General features: G+C 46.8%; 1 protein-coding gene across 2 annotated transcripts in view; it reads right to left on the bottom strand.

Annotated features, from left to right (window-relative positions):
- The window catches only part of SLC25A33 (solute carrier family 25 member 33), a 45,109-nt gene extending 23,451 nt beyond the window's left edge, over positions 1–21,658 (bottom strand). The window contains exons 1-2 of one of the 2 annotated variants that reach the window (XM_050788845.1): positions 21,368–21,658; positions 5,742–5,921 (exon numbers count right to left, since the gene is read on the bottom strand). In XM_050788845.1, the coding sequence (XP_050644802.1) occupies positions 5,742–5,921; positions 21,368–21,423 (236 nt within the window). In that variant the 5' untranslated portion in view covers positions 21,424–21,658. Of the gene's footprint in view, positions 1–5,741; positions 5,922–20,726; positions 21,050–21,367 lie in introns of those variants that run through there. The other variant, XM_050788847.1, reaches the window with a different exon arrangement.
- Between the last annotated feature and the right edge of the window lie 2,048 nt (positions 21,659–23,706).

Genomic DNA, 23,706 nt, shown 5'->3' with positions numbered 1-23,706 from the left:
TGGGAACAGCAGGTTTTATGGAGTTCTGTTTTGCTCATGTTACTCTTGGATGGCTAATAAACATCCAAGCTGTCAAACAGGCAGCCGGATGGAGCGTGTGAGGCTCAGAGCAGAAACGCTGCCAGTTTACAGATGGTATTTACAGCCATGAAACTAAGTGCGCCCACAGAGGGAGTGGCAGTAGCTAGAGAAGGCCAGGGTCTAGGCCCTGGACCTTCCAACAGCCAGAGGTTGTAAGGCTGCAAGACAGCAAAGGAAACAGAAGCAATAGCCACGGAGGCAGGAGGGTGTAGTCCTAGGAGTCTCTGAGCTGGGAACTGCTGCTGCCTTCGCAGAGAAGCAGCAGAGGCTCAGCCTTGTGTCTGGGGCTTGTTCGTTTCTTACTTTACTTTAGCGGCTTCAAGTCTTTCTTAGAAACAAGATGGATATACTTTGAACATGACTTTGGGCATGTCACTTAACTCTTAACCTGCATATTCTCTTCTCTAAAATAGAGGTAATATCACACCTGAGTACTAATCTGTTAAGGTTGTGAAAAATCAATGAAATACTACTACCTAAAAGGAGTTTTCTTCATAAATGTATGCACCTACTATGTACCCACAATTTTTCTAAAGTAGTCCTTTACTTGAAAGTTATTAAATACTTGTGTGAGAGAATCTTTCTTTTTTTTTTTTTTTTGACACACAGTCTTATTCTATTGCCCAGGCTGGAGTACAGTGGCACAATCACAGCTCACTGCAGCCTTGGTCTCCTGGGCTCAAGGACATCCTGTCTTATGTAAATTGTGCCTAAAAGTGCTAAATGTGTGGTTTTTGCAACAGAGCACCTGCATTTTATTACGTCTTTTTCTAACATTTCCCAAATACATTTCTTTTTTTTTCTTTTTTTGAGACAGAGTCTTGCTCTGTCGCCCAGGCTGGAGTGCAGTGGCACCATCTCGGCTCACTGCAAGCTCCGCCTCCCAGGTTTACGCCATTCTCCTGCCTCAGCCTCCAAGTAGCTGGGACTACAGGCGCCTGCCACCACGCCCGGCTAATTTTTTGTATTTTTAGTACAGACGGGGTTTCACTGTGTTAGCCAGGATGGTCTCGATCTCCTGACCTCGTGATCCGCCCGCCTCAGCCTCCCAAAGTGCTGGGATTACAGGTGTGAGCCACCATGCCCGGCTCCCAAATACATTTCTACACTGATAAGTAGTTTTCTTGATAAATGTCTTTCTTGAACACACTCTTGCCCAAGAATCAGTTTCAGAGATCTGAGTATCATGCTCAGTTATACTCAACTCCTAAGCACAGCCTCCTGAGTAGCTGGGATTATAGGTGCATGCCAACATGCCCAGCTAATTTTTTGCATTTTTTGTAGAGATGGGATTTCGCCACATTGCCCAGGCTGGTCTCAAAACTCCTGGCTCAACCAATCCGTTTGCATTGGCCCCTCAAAGTGCTAGAAATACAGGCATGAGCCAACGTGCCCAGCCCCGAATTTTTAAAATATGTAATAAAGTTGAGGAAATAAAGCTTAAATACAATAGCTCTTGGGTGAAAAATGCCACTTTACAAACACCTTCCTAACAAAACATTATAACTAAAATTTTACTTAATAACGCCATTGTTTGTATTTTGATATCAATAAAATAAACTGATTTTAAAAGTATTCATGCTGGGTGCGGTGGTTCATGCCTGTAATCCCAGCACTTTGGGAGGCCGAGGCGGGCGGATCAGCTAAGGTCAGGAGTTCGAGCCCAGCCTGACCAACATGGAGAAACCCCATCTCTAATAAAAATACAAAATTAGCCGGGTATGGTAGCACATGCCTGTAATCCCAGCTACAAGGCGGGCAGATCACCTGAGGTTGGGAGTTTGAGACCAGCCCGACCAACATGGAGAAACCCTGTCTCTAATAAAAATACAAAATTAGCCAGGCGTGGTAGCACATGCCTGTAATCCCAGCTACTTGGGAGGCTGAGGAAGGAGAATCGCTTGAACCTGGGAGGCAGAGGTTGTGCCGAGATTGCGCCATTGCACTCCAGCCTAGGCAACAAGAGTGAAACTCTGTCTCATAAAAAAAAAAAAAAAAAAAAAAAAAAAAAAATTAAAGTATTCATATGTAAGTGATGGCTCATTATTGTGTAGCTGTGGCTGTGTTAACCAATGAAGCCGGTGGGCCTGTAACGAAAATAGTTTGTCTTTTGTGTGGTGTGGAAGTTGTTCCTGTATTAAAACACGGAGTGGCTTTTTTTTCTTTGATTTAAATTTTACTAAACAATTTCCCTAATTGACGGGAGGGAACAGATACACACAGACACACATACACAGACACACACACACACACACACACACACAGAGTATCTCTTACGGGGGGGTGGATTTACTGGAGATTAGAAAGCCGTAAGAATCCAAAATGTTCTAAAATCAGAAACTTTTTGAGTGACAACATGATGGTGAAAGAAATGCAAATATTCCAAACTCCGAAATCCACATTGCTTCTGGTCCCAAGCATTTCGGATAAGTGACACTCAACCCACATATCCTGTAAAACCTAAAATGGAGAAACATTCCCATTTACCTTCCATGCTTGGCCCTGTTGACACCCACACTTTTGGGTAACAGTTCCCCAGTTACAGTAAATCCAAATTCACTAGTCATGAGTTATTTGGCAAGAGGAAGTTCATTCTGAATGTTACTGAAGTAACATTACCTGTCTCAGTTTCCTTATGTCCAAAGCACTGCATGTTCCTTAGAAGAAAGGTGTCACCAGGATACTGGCACTGCCTAAGCATGTGAAAAGGCAAAGCAGGAGGGTTCTCACCGTCCTGTCTTGTTGGGGGCCATGGACTCAGATCTGTCCTGAGAGCAAAGTGTCCCTCCACATCTCTGTGCTTCTGTCCCTCCTGTACCCACCCCCAACCTTCCTGCTCACTCAGTGTCTCCACTCCTCTTCTTAGCATTTAATTTAAAAACCTGATTCTCACCCAGGCGCAGGGGCTCATGCCCGTAATCCCAGTACTTTGGGAAGCCAAGGCAGGCAGATGTCCTGAGGTCAGGAGATCAAGGCCAGCCTGGCTAACATGGTAAAACCCTGTCTCTACCAAAAATACAAAAATTAGCCAGGTATCGTGGTGCACACTTGTGATCCCAGCTACTCGGGAAGCTGAGGCAGGAGAATCGCTTGAACCCAAGAGGCAGAGGTGTCAGTGAGCCAAGATCATACCACTGCAGTCCAGCTTGGGTGACAAAGTGACAATCTGTCTCAAAAAAGAAACCAAACAAACAAAAACCCCAATTCTCCTGGAGTTTTGGACACCAATCTCTCCTGTTCCCTTGCTGGGCTTCTGATGCACTCACTTGTCCTTGACATCTAGTCTTGCTATTCAGTTTTGCTCAGTAAGCTTAGATGTACCTTTGCACACATTTGGCATGAATGCCCGAGTGATTCATAGTTAGGTTTTACAAACAAAACGTACCTGGCCGGGCGCGGTGGCTCAAGCCTGTAATCCCAGCACTTTGGGAGGCCGAGACGGGTGGATCACGAGGTCAGGAGATCGAGACCATCCTGGCGAACATGGTGAAACCCCGTCTCTACTAAAAAATACAAAAAAAAAACTAGCCGGGCGAGGTGGCGGCGCCTGTAGTCCCAGCTACTCGGGAGGCTGAGGCAGGAGAATGGCGTGAACCCGGGAGGCGGAGCTTGCAGTGAGCTGAGATCCGGCCACTGCACTCCAGCCCGGGAGACAGAGCGAGACTCCGTCTCAAAAAACAAAAAAAACAAACAAAACGTACCTAAACATAAATTAAGCACTTTCCAACTCATCCTGCCTCATCTAAATTGTGCCTAAAAGTGCTAAATGTGGCTGGTTGTGGTGGCTCATGCCTGTAATCCCAACATTTTGGGAGGCCAAGGCAGGCAGATCACAAGGTCAGGAGATCAAGACCATCCTGGCTAACATGGTAAAACCCCATCTCTACTAAAAATACAAAAAAATTAGCTGGGCGTGGTGGCGGGCGCCTGTAGTCCCAGCTACTCAGGAGGCTGAGGCAGGAGAATGGTGTGAACCCAGGAGGCAGAGCTTGCAGTGAGTGAGTGGAGATCGCGCCACTGCACTCCAGCCTGGGTGACAGAGCGAGACTCCGTCTCAGAAAAAAAAAAGAGTGTTAAATGTGTGGTTTTTAAAACAGAGCATCTCCATTTTATTACTTCTTTTTCTAACATTTCCCAAATAAATCTCTACACTGATAGCTTTCTTGATGAATGTCTTTCTTGAATACTCTTGCCCAAGAATCAGTTTCAAACATTTGAATATCATGCTCAGCTAAACTCAACTATTATTTATAGAGCATCTCAAAGTACAAGGTCCTGAGCTAAAAATCAGATAATCAGTTCTCTTCTGAATTTGATTTTACCTTAAGCATAGACTGATACGCCAAATTTGACTTAAGCATATTTAGCTACTTTATAAGCAAATGAATTATTTTTAACAGTAAAAATAATAAAATGGGCAGGTAGCTCAGGTATAAAACAAACTTTAAAACCCATTTTATTAAATACAACTTTCCTATACATTTAAAAATATTTCCCAATAAAAAGCAAAAAAATTGGGAGGCTGAGGCAGGCAGATCACGAGGTCAGGAGATCCAGACCATCCTGGCAAACACAGTGAAACCCTATCTCTACTAAAAATACAAAATAAATAGCCGGGCTTAGTGGCGGGTGCCTGTAGTCCCAGCCAGCTACTCGGGAGGCTGAGGCGGGAGAATCGCTTGAACCCAGGAGGCGGAGGTTGTGGTAAGCCGAGATCGTGCCATTGCACTCCAGTCTGGGCAACAAGAGCGAAACTCCATCTCAAAAAAAAGAAAAAAAAATTTTTGTTTATTTTAAAAATATTCACGGCTGGGCATGGTGGCTCATGCCTGTAAACCCAGCACTTTGGGAGGCTGAGGTGGGCGGATCACCTGAAGTTGGAAGTTTGAGACCAGCCTGACCAACATGGAGAAACCCCATCTCTACAAAAAATACAAAATTAGCCAGGCATGGTGGCGCATGTCTGTAATCCCAGTTACTCGAGAGGCTGATGTGGAAGAATCGCTTGAACCCAGGAGGCGGAGGTTGTGGTAAGCCGAGATGGCGACATTGTACTCCAGTCTGGGCAACAAGAGCGAAACTCCGTCTTAAAAAAAAAAATTTTTGTTTCTTTTAAAAATATTTGTGGCTGGGCACGGTGGCTCACACCTGTAATCCCAGCATTTTGGGAGGCCGAGGTGGGCGGATCACCTGCAGTGAGCCGAGATCGCACCATTGCATTCCAGCTTGGGAAACAGAGCGAGATTCTTCTATCTCAAAAAAAATAAATAAATAAACAAAATAAATAAAATAAAATATTCACAACTCTTCTGTTGTGCAATTTAAAATTTTACTCTACCACCTCTTCATTTCCCTCAAGAGCTTTGAGCAAGAGCGACAATGTGATGCAACAATTTACACGTGGATTTTTGGTTTGCTTTGCTAGGTTTACTCTAACTACCCTGGATGATGGTCACATGTACACTGGGACCCCCGCTGCCAGGGGAGCAAGGTCACAGCTCAAAGGTATTGGTAAAGTAACCTAATTCTTAAGTTAGGACCAAGGCTATGCAAACAGAACGTCACATTTGATAAGCCTGATGAACATTCTGGGTTGACAGTGGTGGTACAGGGTGTGCAGGTGGCAGGAGCAAAGAAGACTGAATAGAGACTGAACTTACTTCAGAACCTGAAAGAGTCCAGGTGTCACAGATGTTGGTCTCACCATTCCAGCTCCACTAATGGTCCCCAGATGAACCTGAGGATAGTAGACTGTCCGGAGAGCTAATCTCGAAGACTGCAACCGCGTCTTAATGACTTCTAGTGGACAAGTGAAAATAGCACCAACTGTGCCTCCACACCTGTAAGAAGGGATCAAAGCAGATCAGAGAAGCTATACTATTCTCTACACAATGGAATGCGAAGTTTAGCTTTTCTCTCTTTAAAACTAGAACACGCTGGGCACAGTGGCTCACACCTGTAATCCCAGCACTTGGGAGGCCAAGGTGGGCGGATCACGAGGTCAGGGGATGGAGATCATCCTGGCTAACACAGTGAAACCCCATCTCTACTAAAAATACAAAAAAAAAAAAAAAAAAAAAAATTAGCCAGGCGCGGTGGCAGGCGCCTGTAGTCCCAGCTACTCAGGAGGCTGAGGCAGGAGAATGGCGTGAACCCAGGAAGCGAAGCTTGCAGTGAGCCAAGATCGCTCCACTGCGCTCCAGCCTGGGTGACAGAGTGAAACTCCGTCTCAAAAAAAAAAAAAAAAAAAGGAAGCTAGAACACAACAGAGATTAATAAAATTAGTTGAAATTGGCCGGCTGCAGTGGTTCACACCTGTAATCCCAGCACTTTGGGAGGCTGAGGCGGGTGGATCACCTGAGGTCAGGAGTTCGAGACCAGCCAGGCCAACATGGCGAAACCCCATGTCTACTAAAAATATAAAAATTAGCCGGGCATGGTGGTGTCTGCCTGTAATCCCAGCTACTCAGGAGTCAGGAGGCTGAGGCAGCGGTTGCAGTGAGTGGAGATCTCTCCATTGCACTTCAGCCTGGGCAACAGAGCAAGACTCCATCTCAAAAAAAAAAAAAAAAAAAGTTGAAATCCCAGAGCTAAAGTGATAACTACTATTCCCACGTTAGCACATTCTTTGGGGCTTTCCATTCTTGCCATTTTCACCTAATCCCTTCCCAGTATCTAGGTATTCTGAGTGCCCTTTTATGGCAAATTATGTACCTGCTTCATCATTTGCAATGGCTTCATACTATCTCTACCTTATCGATTGATAAGATTTTAAACAATTTCCTACTGTTGGACATTCATGTCATTTCCAATTTCACTACCATGCTGCAATGAATACTCTAGAAAAGTATTTTTGCACATTCAAACAAAATAGTTCATTCAGGTGAATATACTATTTTGAAAATCAATATTTACCCCAATACAGACCCTTCTTAGAATTTGATTAATTACTTTCGGCCAAGCACTGTGGCTCACATCTGTAATACTACCACCCTGGGAGGCTGAGGCAGGTGGATACCTGAGGCCAGGAGTTCGAGACCAGCCTGGCCAACACGGTGAAACCCAATCTCCACTAAAAAAAATACAAAAATTAGCCGGGTCTGGTGGCGCCTGCCTATAATGCCTGTAATTCCAGCTACTGAGGAGGCTGAGGCAGGAGAATAGCTTGAATGTGGGAGGCGGAGGTTGCAGTGAGCCAAGATTGTGTCACTGCACTCCAGCCTGGGTGACAGAGCAAGACTGTCTTTAAAAAAAAAAAAAAAAAAAAATCTGATTAATCACTTTCAACAATGAAGTCCTTGTGTTTCCCTCATTCACAACTAATCAGTTAATCCTGTGTTTTCACCTCGCACACTGTCTCTCTGGATCAGGGTTCCCCTAAGCCAATCATTTGAGTATTACCCTTATAACATATTCATATCGAGATATTACCTGAATTACTATTAAATATTTTTCTTCAAGACAACTCACTTATTTATCCTAAAATACTTAACATCCATCATCTCTTAAACAATACTACCAGTGAAATAACATGTTTGATGGGCTAGTTATAATTAACAATGTCAAGGGCCATAGACGCATCCTCACCCATGCCTACGCCTCACTCTGGAAAACATCCTTCTATAATCTGATGATTTCCTCAAGATCCACACCTAGGGCCTTACTTATCTTTCCATCCCTGGCATCAGGGCTCAACAAGTTCCTAAACAGTATTTACTAAGCAAATGAATTATTCAACTGAGATTTCAAGGAAAATGTCTTCCAAGATTTCTAAGTATTTGAAAAAAAGTATTTCTCACTAGACTGGGAGCTCCTTGGAGAAAAGCAGTTCATACATTCTTGCAACTAGAGTATACCAGGCACCTGGCATAAAATAGGTGGGTCAATAAAAATGATAGAGCACCAGCATCTCCGCCTGGGAAAAGTAACAACAGGAAGGAAAAACAGGCCTGGACATATAGAATGTTTATGCAGTTTCCCTATTCCACGAGAGGCAAATGTTGGAAATCTAGAAGCAAACCTAGTACCTAACACAGACTCTGAAAGTAATGAATGAAGTAAAATCCCCATGAGGGATTATTTTATTTATTTACCTATTTATTTTGGGGGGACAGTTTCACTCTGTCACCCAGGCTGGGAGTGCAGTGGTGCGATCTCAACTCACTGCAACCTCCGCCTCCTGGGTTCAAGCAATTGTCGTGCCTCGGCCTCCTGAGTAGTTGGGACTACAGGTCTCAGCTGTATTTTTTAGTAGAGACGGAGTTTCACCATGTTGGCCAGGCTGGTCTTCAACTCCTGACTTCAAGTGATCTACCCGCCTTGGCCTCCCAAAGTGCTGGGATTACAGGCGTGAGCCACACGCCTGGCCTATTTTTATTTTTAATCAAGTTGTGGGCCTAGCTTAATAGTGGTCTGTGTAATTTGCTCTAAGCACTAGAATATATCTAAAGAAAATAGGCTATAATAAGAAATATTTAAAAAAAGATAGAAGTGGCCGGGTATGGCAGCTCATGCCTGTAATCCTAGCACTTTAGGAGGCCGAGGAGTGTGGAGCACTTGAGCTCAGGAGTTGGAGACCAAGCCTGGACAACAGGTCGAAACCCTGTCTCTACCAAGAACACGCATTTAAAAATTAGCTGGGTTTGGTGATGTGCACCTGTAGCCCCAGCTACTCGGGAGGCTGAGGTGGGAGGATGGCTTAAGACCAGGAGGTGGCCGGGCGCGGTGGCTCAAGCCTGTAATCCCAGCACTTTGGGAGGCCGAGATGGGCGGATCACAAGGTCAGGAGATCGAGACCATCCTGGCTAACATGGTGAAACCCCGTCTCTACTAAAAATACAAAAAACTAGCCAGGCGAGGTGGCGGGCGCCTGTAGTCCCAGCTACTCGGGAGGCTGAGGCAGGAGAATGGCGTAAACCCGGGAAGCGGAGCTTGCAGTGAGCTGAGATCCAGCCACTGCACTCCAGCCTGGGCGACAGAGCGAGACTCCGTCTCAAAAAAAAAAAAAAAAAAAAAACACACAAAAAAACACAAAAAAACCAGGAGGCAGAGGTTGCAGTGAGCTGAGATTGTACCACTGCACTCTAGCCTGGGTGACAAAGCCAAGACTCAGTCTCAACAAATAAATAAATAAATAATAAAAATAAAAATGTTAGACGTAAAAACTTTCTAACCCATGTCTATTCATACAAAATATTCTTACCTGTCATAATAACCACATGCCTAAAAAGTATAACATTTAAAGATCCTGAAAAACTTACCAGCAACATAGTAAAATAAAGAAATACCTGAAATCTATTTGTGTTCAATAACGTAACTCCAAATCATTGAAAAAAAGAGCTTCTGGGTAAATCTTTTCATAGAAAGCCAGTAAGTTCAAATACCATACAGGTCAACCCCCTTTGCTTTGTCCCTAAGGAAACTGCACTCATTACTTTGGCCAACTGTCATCCAAGTCTATGCCGCTAATCAAAGGATGGTATGTTTGTCCAAAACAGCAAATGCCCTAGTAACAGTGAATCAGTGACCTCTTTCAAGGTGGCCGGCCACATTCACTTTTTTTTTTTTTTTTTTTTTTTTAAAGAGAGAGGGTCTTGCTCTGTTACCCAGGCTGGAGTCCATCTCTACAAAAATAAAAACAAATTAGTCAGGTGTGGTGGTGTGCACCCGTAGTCCCAGCTACTTAGGAGAATCACCTGAACCCAGGGAGGTCAAGGCTGCAGTGAGCTGAGATGATACTACTGCACTCCAGCCTGGGTGAGACCACATCTCAGAAAAAAAAAAAAAAAAAAAAAAAAAAAAAGTATATATATAAGTAAGTCGGGCATGGTGGCTCACACCTGTAATCCCAGCACTCCGGAAGGCCAAGGTAGGCAGATTACTTGAGGTAAGGAGTTTGAGAGACCAGCCTGACCAACATGGTGAAACCTTGTGTCTACTAAAAATACAAAAATTAGCTGGGCATGGTGGCAGGTTCCTGTAATCCCAGGTACTCAGGAGGCTGAGGCAGGAGAATCGCTTGAACCTGGGAGGCAGAGGTTGCAGTGAGCTGAGATTGCACAACTGCACTCCAGAGCAAGACTCCGTATCAAAAAAAAAAAAAAAAAAAAAAAAAAAAAAGGTTTGTGATGTACTGGAGGCCTTGGTGAATGTTATTTCATTGTAGATGGCGTTCAACCTACTATGAGTCTCAACACTGGGAATTCTCAATGATCCCACCAGCAGTTCATCCACCCATCTCTTTTCTGCCTTACTTGCCCTGGGGAGCCTGTGGGCAGAACTAGGTGTCTTCCCTTCCTTTGGTCCCCATGCTCCTTGACATCAAGGCAATGGGACCTCTAGGAGTTAACAAGATTGGCTCAAAGTGGGAGTCACTGAGTGTCCTTCCCAAGCACACCACCCAGTTCCTTCTCATCCTGTTGGCTTGGGCTGATGCACCAGCCTCTCACTTGTAGGAGGCATCTGGCCACAGAGTAAGCTACCAGTCTCCCTGTCTTACAAGCTCTCTCAGTCTGTAGCCCAGACCTACTAAGGGCTGGGGATAGAGTTGGGGACAATAATAGGAAAATCCTCTCTGCCCACAGGCCCCAGTGTTGACACCCACAACCGTTCTTCTCTCATAAACAGTCTGGTCAATGGCAGCAGGGCAGGTTCTTCCACCTAAGTCTTAGACTAGGATCCTCTTGGTTCATCTGAGGGCTCCAGTAGCCAGTGCTCATATTCAACTGCCAGTTACATGCTGACACAGCATTAGCCTCACATAGTTGGAAAATTAACTAATCTGACTGGGAAGCAGTATTTTAGACAAGGAATCGCCAAACTGGGTTACATACTCTTAAGAGATGTGTACCATGACCTACTGGCATACAGAAAGAAATAACATTTTGTTTATAATCTCCACCATTTAATTTCTATTTTGTTTGTTTTTTGTTTTTGAGACAGAGTCTCACTCTGTCACCCAGGCTGGAGTACAGTGGCGTGATCTTGGCTCACTGCAACCTCTGCCTCCCAGGTTCAAGCGATTCTCATGCCTCAGCCTCATGAATATCTGGAATTATAAGTGTGTGCCAACCATACCTGGATAATTTTTGTATTTTTAGTAGAGACAGGGTTTCACCATGTTGGCCAGGCTGGTCTTGAACTCCTGACCTCAGGTGATGCACCCGCCTGGGCCTCCCAAAGTACTGGGTTTATAGGCATAAGCCACCGCGCCCAGCCCATTTAATTTCTATTTTGTGTATAGGTCTTATAATATGTATCAAAGTAATAGGGTAATATAATTATACATAAGATATGCACAAACATTTTAATCATAGCAGTGTATGATTAAAGTTTGAAGGCCATGGCTGGGCACAGTGACTCACACCTGTAATCCCAGCACTTTGGGAGGTCAAGGCAGGCAGACTGCTTGAGCTCAGGAATTCTGAGACCAGCTTGGGCAACATGGTGAAAACCCATCTCTATAAAAACTACAGAAATTAGCCAGGCATGGTGGCATGTACCTGTAGTCCCAGCTACTCTAGTCTCAGCTACCTAGCTACTCCGGAGGCTGAGGTGGGAGGATCGCTTGAGCCTGGCAGGTCAAGGCTGCAGTGACCAAGGCTGCAGTGAGCAATGATCCAGTGAGCCTGCACTCCAGCCTGAGTGACAGAAAGGGAGAAACAAACAAACAAACAAACCCAAAACAAACAAGAAACCCACAAAAACTTAAAAAAATAAAATAAAACTTTGAAGGCCACTATTCTAAACCAGTAGTTCTCAATTGGGGCAATTTTGTCCCCACCCCAGTAACAAAATGTCTGAAGACATTTTGGGTTTTGAAATGGGAGAGAGGGTGTTATTCGTATCTAGTGGGTAGAGGCCTGGGATGCTGCTAAACATCCTACAATACACAAGACAGCCCATCCCTCACAATCAATCATCCAACCAAAGTTGAGAAACCCTGCTCTAGACCAAAAAAATGGGTACTATTTGAAGACCATATAATGGATTGGTGGCACTGCTGGTTGCCTCCCCAGCATCCATCCCCCTCTTCCTCTGTCTTAGCAAGATCCCTCATTTCTTTTTTTTTTTTTTTTTGAGACGGAGTTTCGCTCTTGTTGCCCAGGGTGGCGCAATCTCAGCTCACTGCAACCTCTGCCTCCTGGGTTCAAGCAATTCTCCTGCCTCAGCCTCCTGAGTAGCTGGGATTACAGATATGCACCACAATGCCTGGCTAATTTTTGTATTTTTTTTTTTTTTTTGAGACAGAGTCTCGCTCTGTCGCCCAGACTGGAGTGCAGTGGCGCAATCTCGGCTCACTGCAAGCTCCACCTCCCGGGTTCCCGCCATTCTCCTGCCTCAGCCTCCCGAGTAGCTGGGACTACAGGTGCCCGCCACCACGCCTGGCTAAGTTTTTGTATTTTTAGTACAGACGGGGTTTCACTGTGTTAGCCAGGATGGTCTCGATTTCCTGACCTCGGCCTCGGCCTCCCAAAGTGCTGGTATTACAGGCGTGAGCTACCGCGCCCGGCCCAATTTTTGTATTTTTAATAGAGACGGGGTTTCACCATGTTGGCCAGGCCAGTCTCAAAACTCCTGACTCAGGTGATCTGCCCACCTTGGCCTCCCAAAGTGCTAGGATTATAGGCATGAGCCACTGCACCTGGCCAAGATCCCCAATTTCTTAAGCCACACAGTGTGGACAGGATTGAACTCATGTCTAGTTTTGGCCTGACTCACTGAAGCCCGTCCATATCATAACATCCACTTTGCCTTGTAATCTGTTTAGGGATGAGCATATCATTTCAGCCCAAGTACTCAGCATAATTTCCCTGGGAGTAATGACTGGTTTAGAGCAAGGGGTACATGTCTTAGTGCGTCTAGAATTACCCTGAAGACTTGCTCAATGGTGGGAGAAATACAAGGAGCTGCTACTGGAAGCCCTTCTGTGGCTAGCAGGGCCAGCCTTACAATGAAGCAAGTTACTGGAGGCCAAGCGGGCATGGGTGGGCCCCTCCTGGTGACACTGACGAACTGCTCAGCTAAGCCCTCACCTTAAGCCTGCGCTCCTTCTAGAGTTCAGGTTTTTGTACCCATAATCAAGCCAGTTTGAAGTTGAATCTTCTATTACTTGCAACTGAATGCCCCCTAAACGAGCCTAGTCAAAAAACAAAAAATGTATACCTAAACTTTTCAAGAAAGCAGTTAAAGAGTTTTGGCCGGGCGCGGTGGCTCAACCTGTAATCCCAGCACTTTGGGAGGCCAAAACGGGCGGATCATGAGGTCAGGAGATCGAGACCATCCTGGCTAACACGGTGAAACCCCGTCTCTACAAAAAATACAAAAAACTAGCCGGGCGAGGTGGCGGGCGCCTGTAGTCCCAGCTACTCGGGAGGCTGAGGCAGGAGAATGGCGTAAAACCGGGAGGCGGAGCTTGCAGTGAGCTGAGATCCTGCCACTGCACTACAGCCTGGGCGACAGAGCCAGACCCCGTCTCAAAAAAAAAAAAAGAGTTTTACTAATATAAATAATCTTCCAAAGGCCAGTTGGGACTTATGCTTGTCTTAACAGTTCTGAGTAAACATCCTGGACGTTAATTTAATTTTGCTCCTAAGGTAACAGTGTTCTAGTCAGTCACTGATGCCAAAGTGTAGAGAAAATTCTCTGTGGGGCCGGGCGCGGTGGCTCATGCCTGTAATCCCAGCACTTTGGGAGGCCGAGGCAGGCGGATCACGAGGTTAGGAGATCGAGACCATTCTGGCTAACACGGTGAAACCCTGTCTCTACTAAAAACACAAAAAATTAGCCAGGCATGGTGGTGTGCGCCTGTAGTCCTAGCTACTCGGGAGGCTGAGGCAGGAGAATGGCATGAACCCAGGAGGCGGACCTTGCAGTGAGCTGAGATTGCGCCACTGCACTCCAGCCTGGGTGACAGAGCGAGACTCCGTCTCAAAAAAAAGTAAAAGAAATTTCTTTGTGGGATATTCCATTCATAGCAAACATCTGAAGGATTTGAATCCAGTGGCAGGAAGGCTAGTAACAGTGGTTAAACTACATGTCTAAAAGTAGTCACAAGGGATACTCTTTGAAGTCTATTTGACTAATTTTCTAAAAAGAAACTACGAATTGAAGTTTTTCTGCACCTTTTACGTTTTTAACTACGTATTCCTTTTCTTTTCCTTAGACGGAGTCTTACTCTGTCACCCAGGCTGGAGTGCAGTGACGTGATCTTGGCTCACTGCAACCTCCACCTCCCAGGTTCAAGCGATTCTCCTGCCTCAGCCTTCCAAGTAGCTGGGGTTACAGGCCTGCGCCACCATGCCCAGCTAAAATTTTTTTGTATTTTTAGCAGAGATGGGATTTCACCATGTTGCCAGGCTGGTCTTGAACTCCTGACCTCAAGAGATCCACCTGCCTCGGCCTCCTTTTAAAGTGCTAGAATTGGCCAGGCGAGGTGGCTCACGCCTGTAATTCCAGCACTTTGGGAGGCCGAGAGGGGTAGATCACGAGATCAGGAGTTCAAGACCAGCCTGGTCAAGATGGTGAAACCCCGTCTCTACCAAAAATACAAAAAAAAAAAAAAAAATTAGCCAGGCATAGTGGCAGGCGCCTATAATCCCAGCTACTCAGGAGGCTGAGGCAGGAGAATCGCTTGAACTCAGAGGGCGGAGGTTGCAGTGAGCCAAGATCTCACCACTGTACTCCAGCCTGAGCAACAGAGTGAGACTCCATCTCAAAAAAAAAATAAATAAATAAAAATAAAGTGCTGGGATCACAGGTATGAGCCACCACACCTGGTCTATGTATTCCTTTTCTTAAAAGATAAAAATAGGCTCCCCTTGAATCGCTTGAACCCGGAAGGCGGAGGTTGTTGTGAGCCGAGATCACACCACTGCACTCCAGCCTGGGCAACAAGAGCAAAACTCCGTCTCAAAAAAAAAAAAAAAACAAAAAAAACCCCACTCCCCTCCCCATTCCTCTATCTTCTCTCATTATTCCTTTCCAAAATTGAAGTCTTATATTTATTACATGAAGATATAGTTAACCTTCTAATCCTTTTACACCCATGCCGCCCTAGTTTAATTTTTCCCCTTGTGGCTTAGGCACCTCACCTCCAGTTGACAGCAGAGTAAAACTACAACATTACTACTATAATATATACTGGGATTTTTAAGAAGTATCTTTATGTGATCAGAAGTCATAAAATTTTAAATTATGCACACAGAATTGTGCTTTTTAACTCTGAGTTTAAACTATCAAGGAAAATTTGTAAAAACCAACTGTCTTCAACAAGAGCCTCTGTTCCCTATGCATACATGCATATCAGGCACTAAAACCAAGGTCTGTATGCTTTTTCTGATAATAATCACTACCCCGCTGATGGTAAACTGCTTGCCAGGCTCACAGCTTATCCACATTCTGCCAACAAATGATACTGCCAGACATCCTGCAATCCTAATCTTTGGAGGTTTAGTAACCGCCATTTCACCTGCTACCTCTATCGTGCTATTTGAAAAACACTAGGTGCTTTTCTGTATACACTGTAAATTTTTGTAAAGTTTTACTTGAAACCTGGCATTGGCTGGGCTCGGTGGCTTACGCCTGTAATTCCAGCACTTTGGGAGGCTGAGGTGGGCAGGTCACCTGAGGTCAGGAGTTCGAGACCAGCCTGGCCAACATGGTGAAACCCAGTCTCTACTAAAAATACAAAAAATAGCAGGGCGTGGTGGTGCGTGCCTGCAATTCCAGCTATTTGGGAGGCTGAGGCACGAGAATTGCTTGAACCCGGGAGGTGGAGGTTGCAGTGATGGCACCGAGATGGCACTGCACTCCAGCCTGGGTCACAGAGAGAGATGCTTCTTCAAAAAAAAGAAGAAGAAGAAAAAAGTAACCATCACCCCATAAAGATTTAATTTGTAGGGAAAAGTACCTGAGTACACCTGGCAACAGCTGCCCATACTAGGTGGGAAAACTGAATTTTGAAAATATCTGCATTTTATTATAGTTTAATTTTTTTGTTTTGTTTTTTTTTTTTCTTCTGAGATGGAGTCTCTCTCTTTCTGTCCCCCAGGCTGGAGTGCAGTGGAGCGATCTCGGGTCACTGCAACCTCCGCCTTCCAGGTTCAAGCGATTCTCCTACCTCAGCCTCCGAAGTAGCTGGGATTACAGGCGCACGCCACCAAGCCCAGCTAATTTTCGTATTTTCAGTAGAGATGGGGTTTTGCCATGTTGGCCAGGCTGGTCTTGAACTCCTGACCTCAGGTGATCCACCTGCCTCGGCCTCCAACAGTGCTGGGATTACAGGCGTGAGCCACCGCGCCTGTCCTAGTTTAAGATCTTAAAGAGATACCATATTCCCATCAAAATACATTTTAAAGGCTAGGATGACGAAACAAAAAAGCATGCCATAAAAATAAGACCCAAAGCAACTAATCCAGGATCAACCTCTAAATCTAAGGACAGCTATTTCAGGTACTGGGTAGATCTAAATGGGCACTGTGCTATGTGAAGTGCCTGCCCAGCATATGAAGGACATCACTAACACTAACAGAACCAGAACCCCCATGCTATTTGATGGGGAAAATTTATACGATTTTCGTCTTCAGCAAATCAAGCCTACACACAGAAGGGCCACCTCAGAGCACTTCTGAGTTCTTCTTGACGAGGTGGTTTAAACAACAGAAAAGGAATGACAGGGCTGGGTCCAGTGGCTCGCACCTGTAATCCCAACACTTTGGGAGGCTAAGGTGGGCAGATCACCTGAGGACAGGAGTTTGAGACCAGCCTGGCCAACATGGTAAAACCCGTCTCTACTAAAAATACAAAAACTAGCCAGGCATGGTGGCATGTGCCTTTAATCCCAGCTACTAGGGAGGCTGAGGCAGGATAATTGCTTGAACCCGGAAGGTGGAGGCTGCAGTGAGCCAAGAATGTGCCACTGCACTCCAGCCTGGGCGACAGAGAGAGAATCCATCTAAAAAAAAAAAAAAAAAAAAAAAAAAGACAGGTTTTGTACAATAAAATGTGCTTGAGTTCTTTCTTTCTTTCTTTCTTTCTTTCTTTCTTTCTTTCTTTCTTTTTTTTTTTTTTTTTTTTTTTTTAACAATATCACCCAGATATGAGGGTAAGAGGGAAGAAAGCAGAAGACAGCAGAAACCCTAAAGGCAGTAAACATCAAATAAATAAGGTAAGCTCATGCAGAACTCACTCACCCTGAAAGACAGTTTATGAATGTGCTGTGTAGGTACCAAAAACCTTAAAAACCTTTGACTCAGCAATTGTACTTGTACTGGTTTATTTAAAGGAAATAAAGCACACATGTAGACATCAGGATGTCTAGGTATTTATAATGGCAAAAAAATTAGCAATGATAGGAGATTAGAAAGAAATTACTTAATCGACCAGGTGTGGTGGCTCATGCCTGTAATCCCAGCACTTAGGGAAGTAAGGCCCAGGTAGGCAGATAATCTGAGGTCAGGAGTAGGAGACCAGCCTGGGTAACATGGTGAAACTCCGTCTCTACTAAAAAAATTAAAAAATTAGCCAGGCATGGTGGCGCACACCTGTAATCCCAGCTATTCAGGAGGCTGAGGCAGGAGAATCGCTTGAACCTGGGAGGCAGAGGTTGCAGTGATCTGAGATCACACCACTGCACTCCAGCCTGGGCAACAAGAGTGAAACTCTGTATCAAAAATAAATAAATAAAAATAAAATAAAACACTTTTTCAGGCAGGGCGTGGTGGCTCACACCTGTATAATCCCAGCACTTTGGGAGGCCAAGGTGGGTGGATCACCTGAGGTCAGGAGATCGAGACCAGCCTAGCCAACATGGCAAAACCCCATCTCTACTAAAAATACAAAAATTAGCTGGGCGTAGTGGCACACACCCCAGCTACCTGGGAGGCTGAGGCATGCTAATCAAATCGCTTCAAACCAGGAGGCGGAGGCTGCAGTCAGCAGAGATTGCACCACTGCGCTCCAGCCTGGGCGACAGAGTGAGGCTCCGTCTCAAAAAAAAAAAAAAAAAAGAAACGCTTGTTCAGTATCATTAATTTGCAACAGTATTAAACTTATTTGCTGTTATAGTTTCCAATGGCTATTCAATAAACAAGAGAAATGTGACAGATTTTTAAAGTAGGGGCTCTGACTTCTTTACAAAGGAAGTGCACCTCGTTTTTTGGAAACACGCCAGCTTAACAACAGTGGCGTGGCAACTAGTTACTTGGAGCAAAGCAGCACATATTCCACCGAAGTAGGTGGGACCTCTGGGTGAATTCATTTTAACCATACAATACAGCCATTTTACACTCAGCTCCTTTCATGTTCTTCCCTAACAGAAAGTGAAGTAAAATATTTTAGGCTAGTGAGAGTGGATCAAAATCCAATTAGTTACTCTGAAAACATCCTTTTGGAAGCTGTCGTTTCTTTCTTGAATCTCAAACTGCTGCCAATACAGGAAGGGAAACTTGTTAAATACAATGGCTTCAGGCGATATCCTAATAAACTACCTACATCTTAATCAAGCAGGAGAACTCTGCTGGCCACTGCAGATTTACTCCATCACAAGGTAAAAGGCTAGTGCCCTAGCAGGAGAATCTGGCAGCCAGAGGGCACAGTGAAGGGTACAGAGGGAGATTCAACAAGACAGGGCCATCCATTTCACAGTGCGCCTCAACAGAGGTTTCTCCACAAGCAACTCTCCTGGCTTGGAATACAAAGAAAAAATTTAAAAGACCACCTCACTGGCCGGGCGCGGGGGCTCACGCCTGTAATCCCAGCACTTTGGGAGGCCAAGGCAGGCGGATCACGAGGTCAGAAGATCGAGACCATCCTGGCTAACACTGTGAAACCCCGTCTCTACTAAAAATACAAAAAACTAGCCAGGCGTGGTGACGGGCGCCTGTAGTACCAGCTACTCGGGAGGCTGAGGCAGGAGAATGACATGAACCCGGGAGGCGGAGCTTGCAGTGAGCCGAGATTGCACCACTGCACTCCAGCCTGAGTGACAGAGACTCTGTCTCAAAAAAAAAAAAACCAAACCCCCCCCCCAAAAAAAAACACACACAACAAAACAAAAACCACCTCATTAAAAACAGTAAGTCAAAATCACTGAGCAGAAATTCTTTTTTTTTTTTTTTTTTTTTTTTAATGCTCCTTCTTGGCTTAAAAAACGTGTGAGACAAAAAAAAAAAAAATGGCCAACTTGTTTAAAATTCCCAAGAAAGACAAATTTATATAGAGTGGCTTAATTTAAGAAAGCTTCCCCCTTGTGTTACTCTGAAAGGAAGTCTCAGTCTGGCGTGGTGGCTCACGCCTGTAATCCCAGCACTTTGGGAGGCCGAGGCGGGCGGATCACGAGGTCAGGAGATCGAGACCATCCTGGCTAACACGGTGAAACCCTGTCTCTACTAAAAATACAAAAGGTTAACGGGCGCCTGTAGTCCCAGCTACTCTGGAGGACTGAGGCAGGAGAATGGTGTGAACCCGGGAGGCGGAGCTTGCAGTGAGCCGAGATGGCGCCACTGCATTCCAGCCTGGGAGATAGAGTGAGACTGTCTCAAAAAAAAAAAAAAAAATTAGTCGCACGTGGTGGCGGGGGCCTGTAATCCCAGCTACTCGGGACGCTGAGGCTGGAGAATCCCTTGAACCCAGGAGGCGGAGGTTGCAGCGAGCCCAGAGATCGCACCACTGCACTCCAGCCTGTGCGACAAAAGAAGACTCCCTTTCAAACAAAACAAAACAAAGGGCCGTGCGCGGTGGCTCTCGCCTGTAATCCCAACACTTTGGGAGGCCGAGGCAGGCGGATCACCTGAGCTCAGGAGTTCGAGACCAGCCTCAACATGAAGAAACCCCGTCTCTACTAAAAATACAAAATTAGCCGGGCGTGGTGGTGCATGCCTATAATCCCAGCTACTCGGGAGGCTGAGGCAGGAGAATTGCTTGAACCTGGGAGGCGGAGGTTGCAATGAGCCAAGACCACACCATTGCGCTCCAGTCTGGGCAACAAGAGCGAAACTCCATCTCAAAACAACAACAACAGCAGCAACAAAAAAAGACACAAAGGAAGTCTCAATGGAGTCATGGAGGGAAGAGTTGCAAGGGAATGACAGGGAAGAGATGAATAAGAAACTCTTCCTATCTATGAAGACCCACCAAAGTTTTTGGTTAAAGTAACCTGGTGACTGCCCACAATACAAGCACAAAAAAGGTCAGGGACGCTTTCATCAATCATCTTCGAAGGTAAGTTTCTCAACCATTGTTGTAAGGAACATATCCAGGTAGGAATCCAGGCTGCAACTAAACTACTCAAGCCAAGATGATCATCCAGGTTAAACTATTTTATGCAAAATATCCTACACTCAAAAATTGCTGTGCCAGGCCCATGAGGTCCTCAAATTAAGACCCCAAACATCTGGAAGACTCCGAAAGGACCCCAAGCCACCGGCTGTGATAAAGGAAAAAAGAAAATTACTAATACTCAAAAATATTTTACCTTCTCGCAGGGGGGAGGAGGAGGAAGGGGGGAGGTGGTGAGGGGCAGGGAGGTAAAAATCATCTCCCTTCCTAACCGCAGAACTCAACCTCCTAAAAATGCGTTGTCTCCGCTGGAAAAAAGGTGCCTGATCATAGACCTAATGCAGCTTTCAAAACAACGAACACCTTACAATTCTGCGGTCTCCGGCGTTGGAAGCGTCCACCAGCCGGCGAGAAGTGTCTCAACACACCTTCCAGACCTCATATTAGTCCGGGTCCCAGGCTTAGCCATCCCGCGTGTGGCCGCCAGCATCACCGTTCCCCAGCACCATCCAGGCCTTGCTGGCGTCCAACGTCCGCAAACCGTTTTGCCCGTCCGGATGACCTCCCGCACTGCCCTGAGGAACCTCGGGCACACCCGAGCATCAGCGATCCTGCCCCGGGCTCTGAGGCGCTGCGCTTCGGGAAAGGCCCCGGGAGAAGGGGGCGGGGGAGGGGGACCGCGCCACAGCGTCCAGGCAGGACCGCCGCCGAGCAACACTCACCGACCACTGACTGTTCAGAATGGGAAAAAGCTGGGGACGCCGCGGGGAGGACGGGCGGCGGGGCACAGCCGCCCTGGGGGCTGCGGTCAGGATAGGGGGTGAGGAAGGCCCGACCCCCTCCCTTGGCCCTGCCCACCAGCCCCCGACGCCGGGACTTCCTCCTCCCGGGCGCCGGCGCCGTAGCCCGGGGAGGGCCGGTAACCGCCGCGGGAGGCTGGGACCGCGCCCGGGACGAAGGCCGAGGGGACCGCAGGCGGCGGGGCGCGCGGCTGGGCCCGGAAACTCACCCGCCGGCGAAGAGGTGAAGCAGCGTGTTCTCCTTCTGCTGGCCGCCCGTCGCCATGGCCGCTCCGGCTCCGCGGCCCGTCGCCGCCCGGTGGCGAGAGCGCGTGGCGGCTCGAGGGATGCGCGAGGTCGCCGGGTCGTGTCTCCCCGCTGCCCTCAGGGGCCTGCCGGCAACGCCTCCATGCGCGCGCGGGCCTCAACGCCCGGCTCTGCTCGGCCCGCGCCCTCCGCGGCGTGGCCGCCGGCGCCTCACCGGCCTCTGAGGCGCGAGCCCGGCGGGGAGCGAGAGCCCGGCGCGCGGCCGTCACGTGGCGGGGGCCGGGCCGTGACGACACGCGGCGCGCGAGTCTGGGGCGGGGCGTGACGGGGGTGTGGGCCCAAATCTCGAGCGCCCATTGGTTAGGAAGCAGATGTGGGCGGGGAGTTTGCGCAGTTCTGGGGCGGAGCCAGCCCCGAGCGGATGACTGGGGAGAGGGGCTGGCCTAGGCCGGAGCGTGGAGGCAGTGGAAACTAGCTGTGACTGCCTGGTCCTCGCTCCTCAGAGAAACCTCGCGAGGCCCTAGGCCTTGCCTTATTTTAAAAGTTTACTTTGTGATATTTACGTGTGCAAAAGGTGTACAAATTACGTGTTACATCTCACACCTCTGTACTCACCACCCCGTTTAGGGAAAAAAAACCCAGAATCTAAAAAACCGTAACCTAAACAGCCCCAAATAATCAGTGAGGCCCTGCTCTGTGGCTCACGCCTGCAATCCCAACACTTTGGGAGGCCAAGGCGGGCGGGCGGATCGCCCGAGGCCAGGAGTTACAGACCAACCTGGCCAAGATAGCGAAACCGTGTCTCTACTAAAAATACAAAAGTTAGCTGGACGAGGCGAGGCGGCGCACCCCTGTCATCTCAGCTACTTGGGTAGCTGAGGCTGGATAATCGTTTGAGCCCGGGAAGCGGAGGCTGCGGTGAGCCCAGATCGTGCCACTGAACTCCAGCCTGGACGACAGAGCGTGATTCTGTCTCAAATAATTAATAATCATTATCATTATGTGTATTTTTCATCTCCTTGTAAGTAGTATTATATGCTGCGCATATTTTGCAGTAGGCTTTTTGCTTCTTTTCTGATCATCTCCAGCCCAGACCTAGATATCCAAACAGCTTCTCTCAGGCTATGTCCCTGGGTCATTGTCATACTCAGCCTGACATCGTCTAATCTCCAGGTCTCCCCAAGATGGAGTCTTCCCTGGCCGCCTTTGCAGAGCAGTCTGTCACATGACTATAGAACCGGGCTTCTGCAGTTTGTTGATTTATTTAAGTTGTCCTTCCCATACAGGAATGTAAGCTTCAGGAGAGCAGGGATCTTCTTTCTTTTGTTCACGGTTGTTCCTGACATGGTACCTGCCACCTAGTAATGCCCAAGGAGCTAATGAATAAAGCTCCCAAACTGAACTTATCATTCTTCCCCTCCCCCAAACCTGCTCTGCCTCTCCTATTTCCTGTCCTGGCAGTGACACCACTGACTGTACAGGCACCAGTGCCAGAAGCTTTCCTGTTACCTTGGACTATGTCTGTTTCTCTCTCAACAGCCCACCATTCACCTGTAGAGCGTACCAACCCTTTCTCTTCCGTCTCTCAGAGCTCCAGAAAGCTGTACCTTGACCAGAACTAGCAGTTAGAAGTCCTGTGTGTAAACAGAGAGAGTTTAAGTAGGAGGGAATTGTGTGGAAACAGGCGAGCTAGCAATCCAATCTGTATTTGATTGCTGGGACTCTTTAAATAAAAACAGCTCTTAGGCGCAGTCCTCCAAAAATGCAAATACAGTGATTACCATTAAACCAATTGCTCCCAGGCCTAGGAGAAGGGGAAACCATACCAGGACATGAGATATCTGACAAAAAGAAGTAAAGAAAACCCGGCACAGCGGTTCATGCCTGTCATCCCAGCACTTTGGGAGGCTGAGAAGAGCGGATCACTTGAGTCCAGCCCAGGTAACGGGGCAAAACCCTGTCTCTATAAAAGAAAAAAAAAAAGTAAAAATAAATAATTTTTTATTTTTATTTTTTAAATTTTTATTTATTTAGTTAGTTATTTAGTTATTTATTTATTTTGAGATGGAGTCTTGCTCTGTCATCCAGGCTGGAATGCAGTGGTGTGATCTCGGCTCACCGCAACCTCTGCCTCCTGGATTCAAGCGATTCTCCTGCCTCAACCTCCTGAGTAGCTGGGATTACAGGCACATGCCACCCGGCTAATTTTTGTATTTTTAGCAGAGACAGCGTTTCACCATGTTGGCCAGGCTGGTCTCAAACTCCTGACCTTGTGATCCGCCTGCTTCAGCCTCCCAAAGTG

The sequence above is a fragment of the Macaca thibetana genome, chromosome 1 (assembly GCF_024542745.1).
Source record: "Macaca thibetana thibetana isolate TM-01 chromosome 1, ASM2454274v1, whole genome shotgun sequence".
NCBI classification, from domain to species: Eukaryota; Metazoa; Chordata; class Mammalia; order Primates; family Cercopithecidae; genus Macaca; species Macaca thibetana.
Note: the sequence above shows the minus strand (reverse complement) of the source record. Positions and strands in the feature narration are given on the sequence as shown.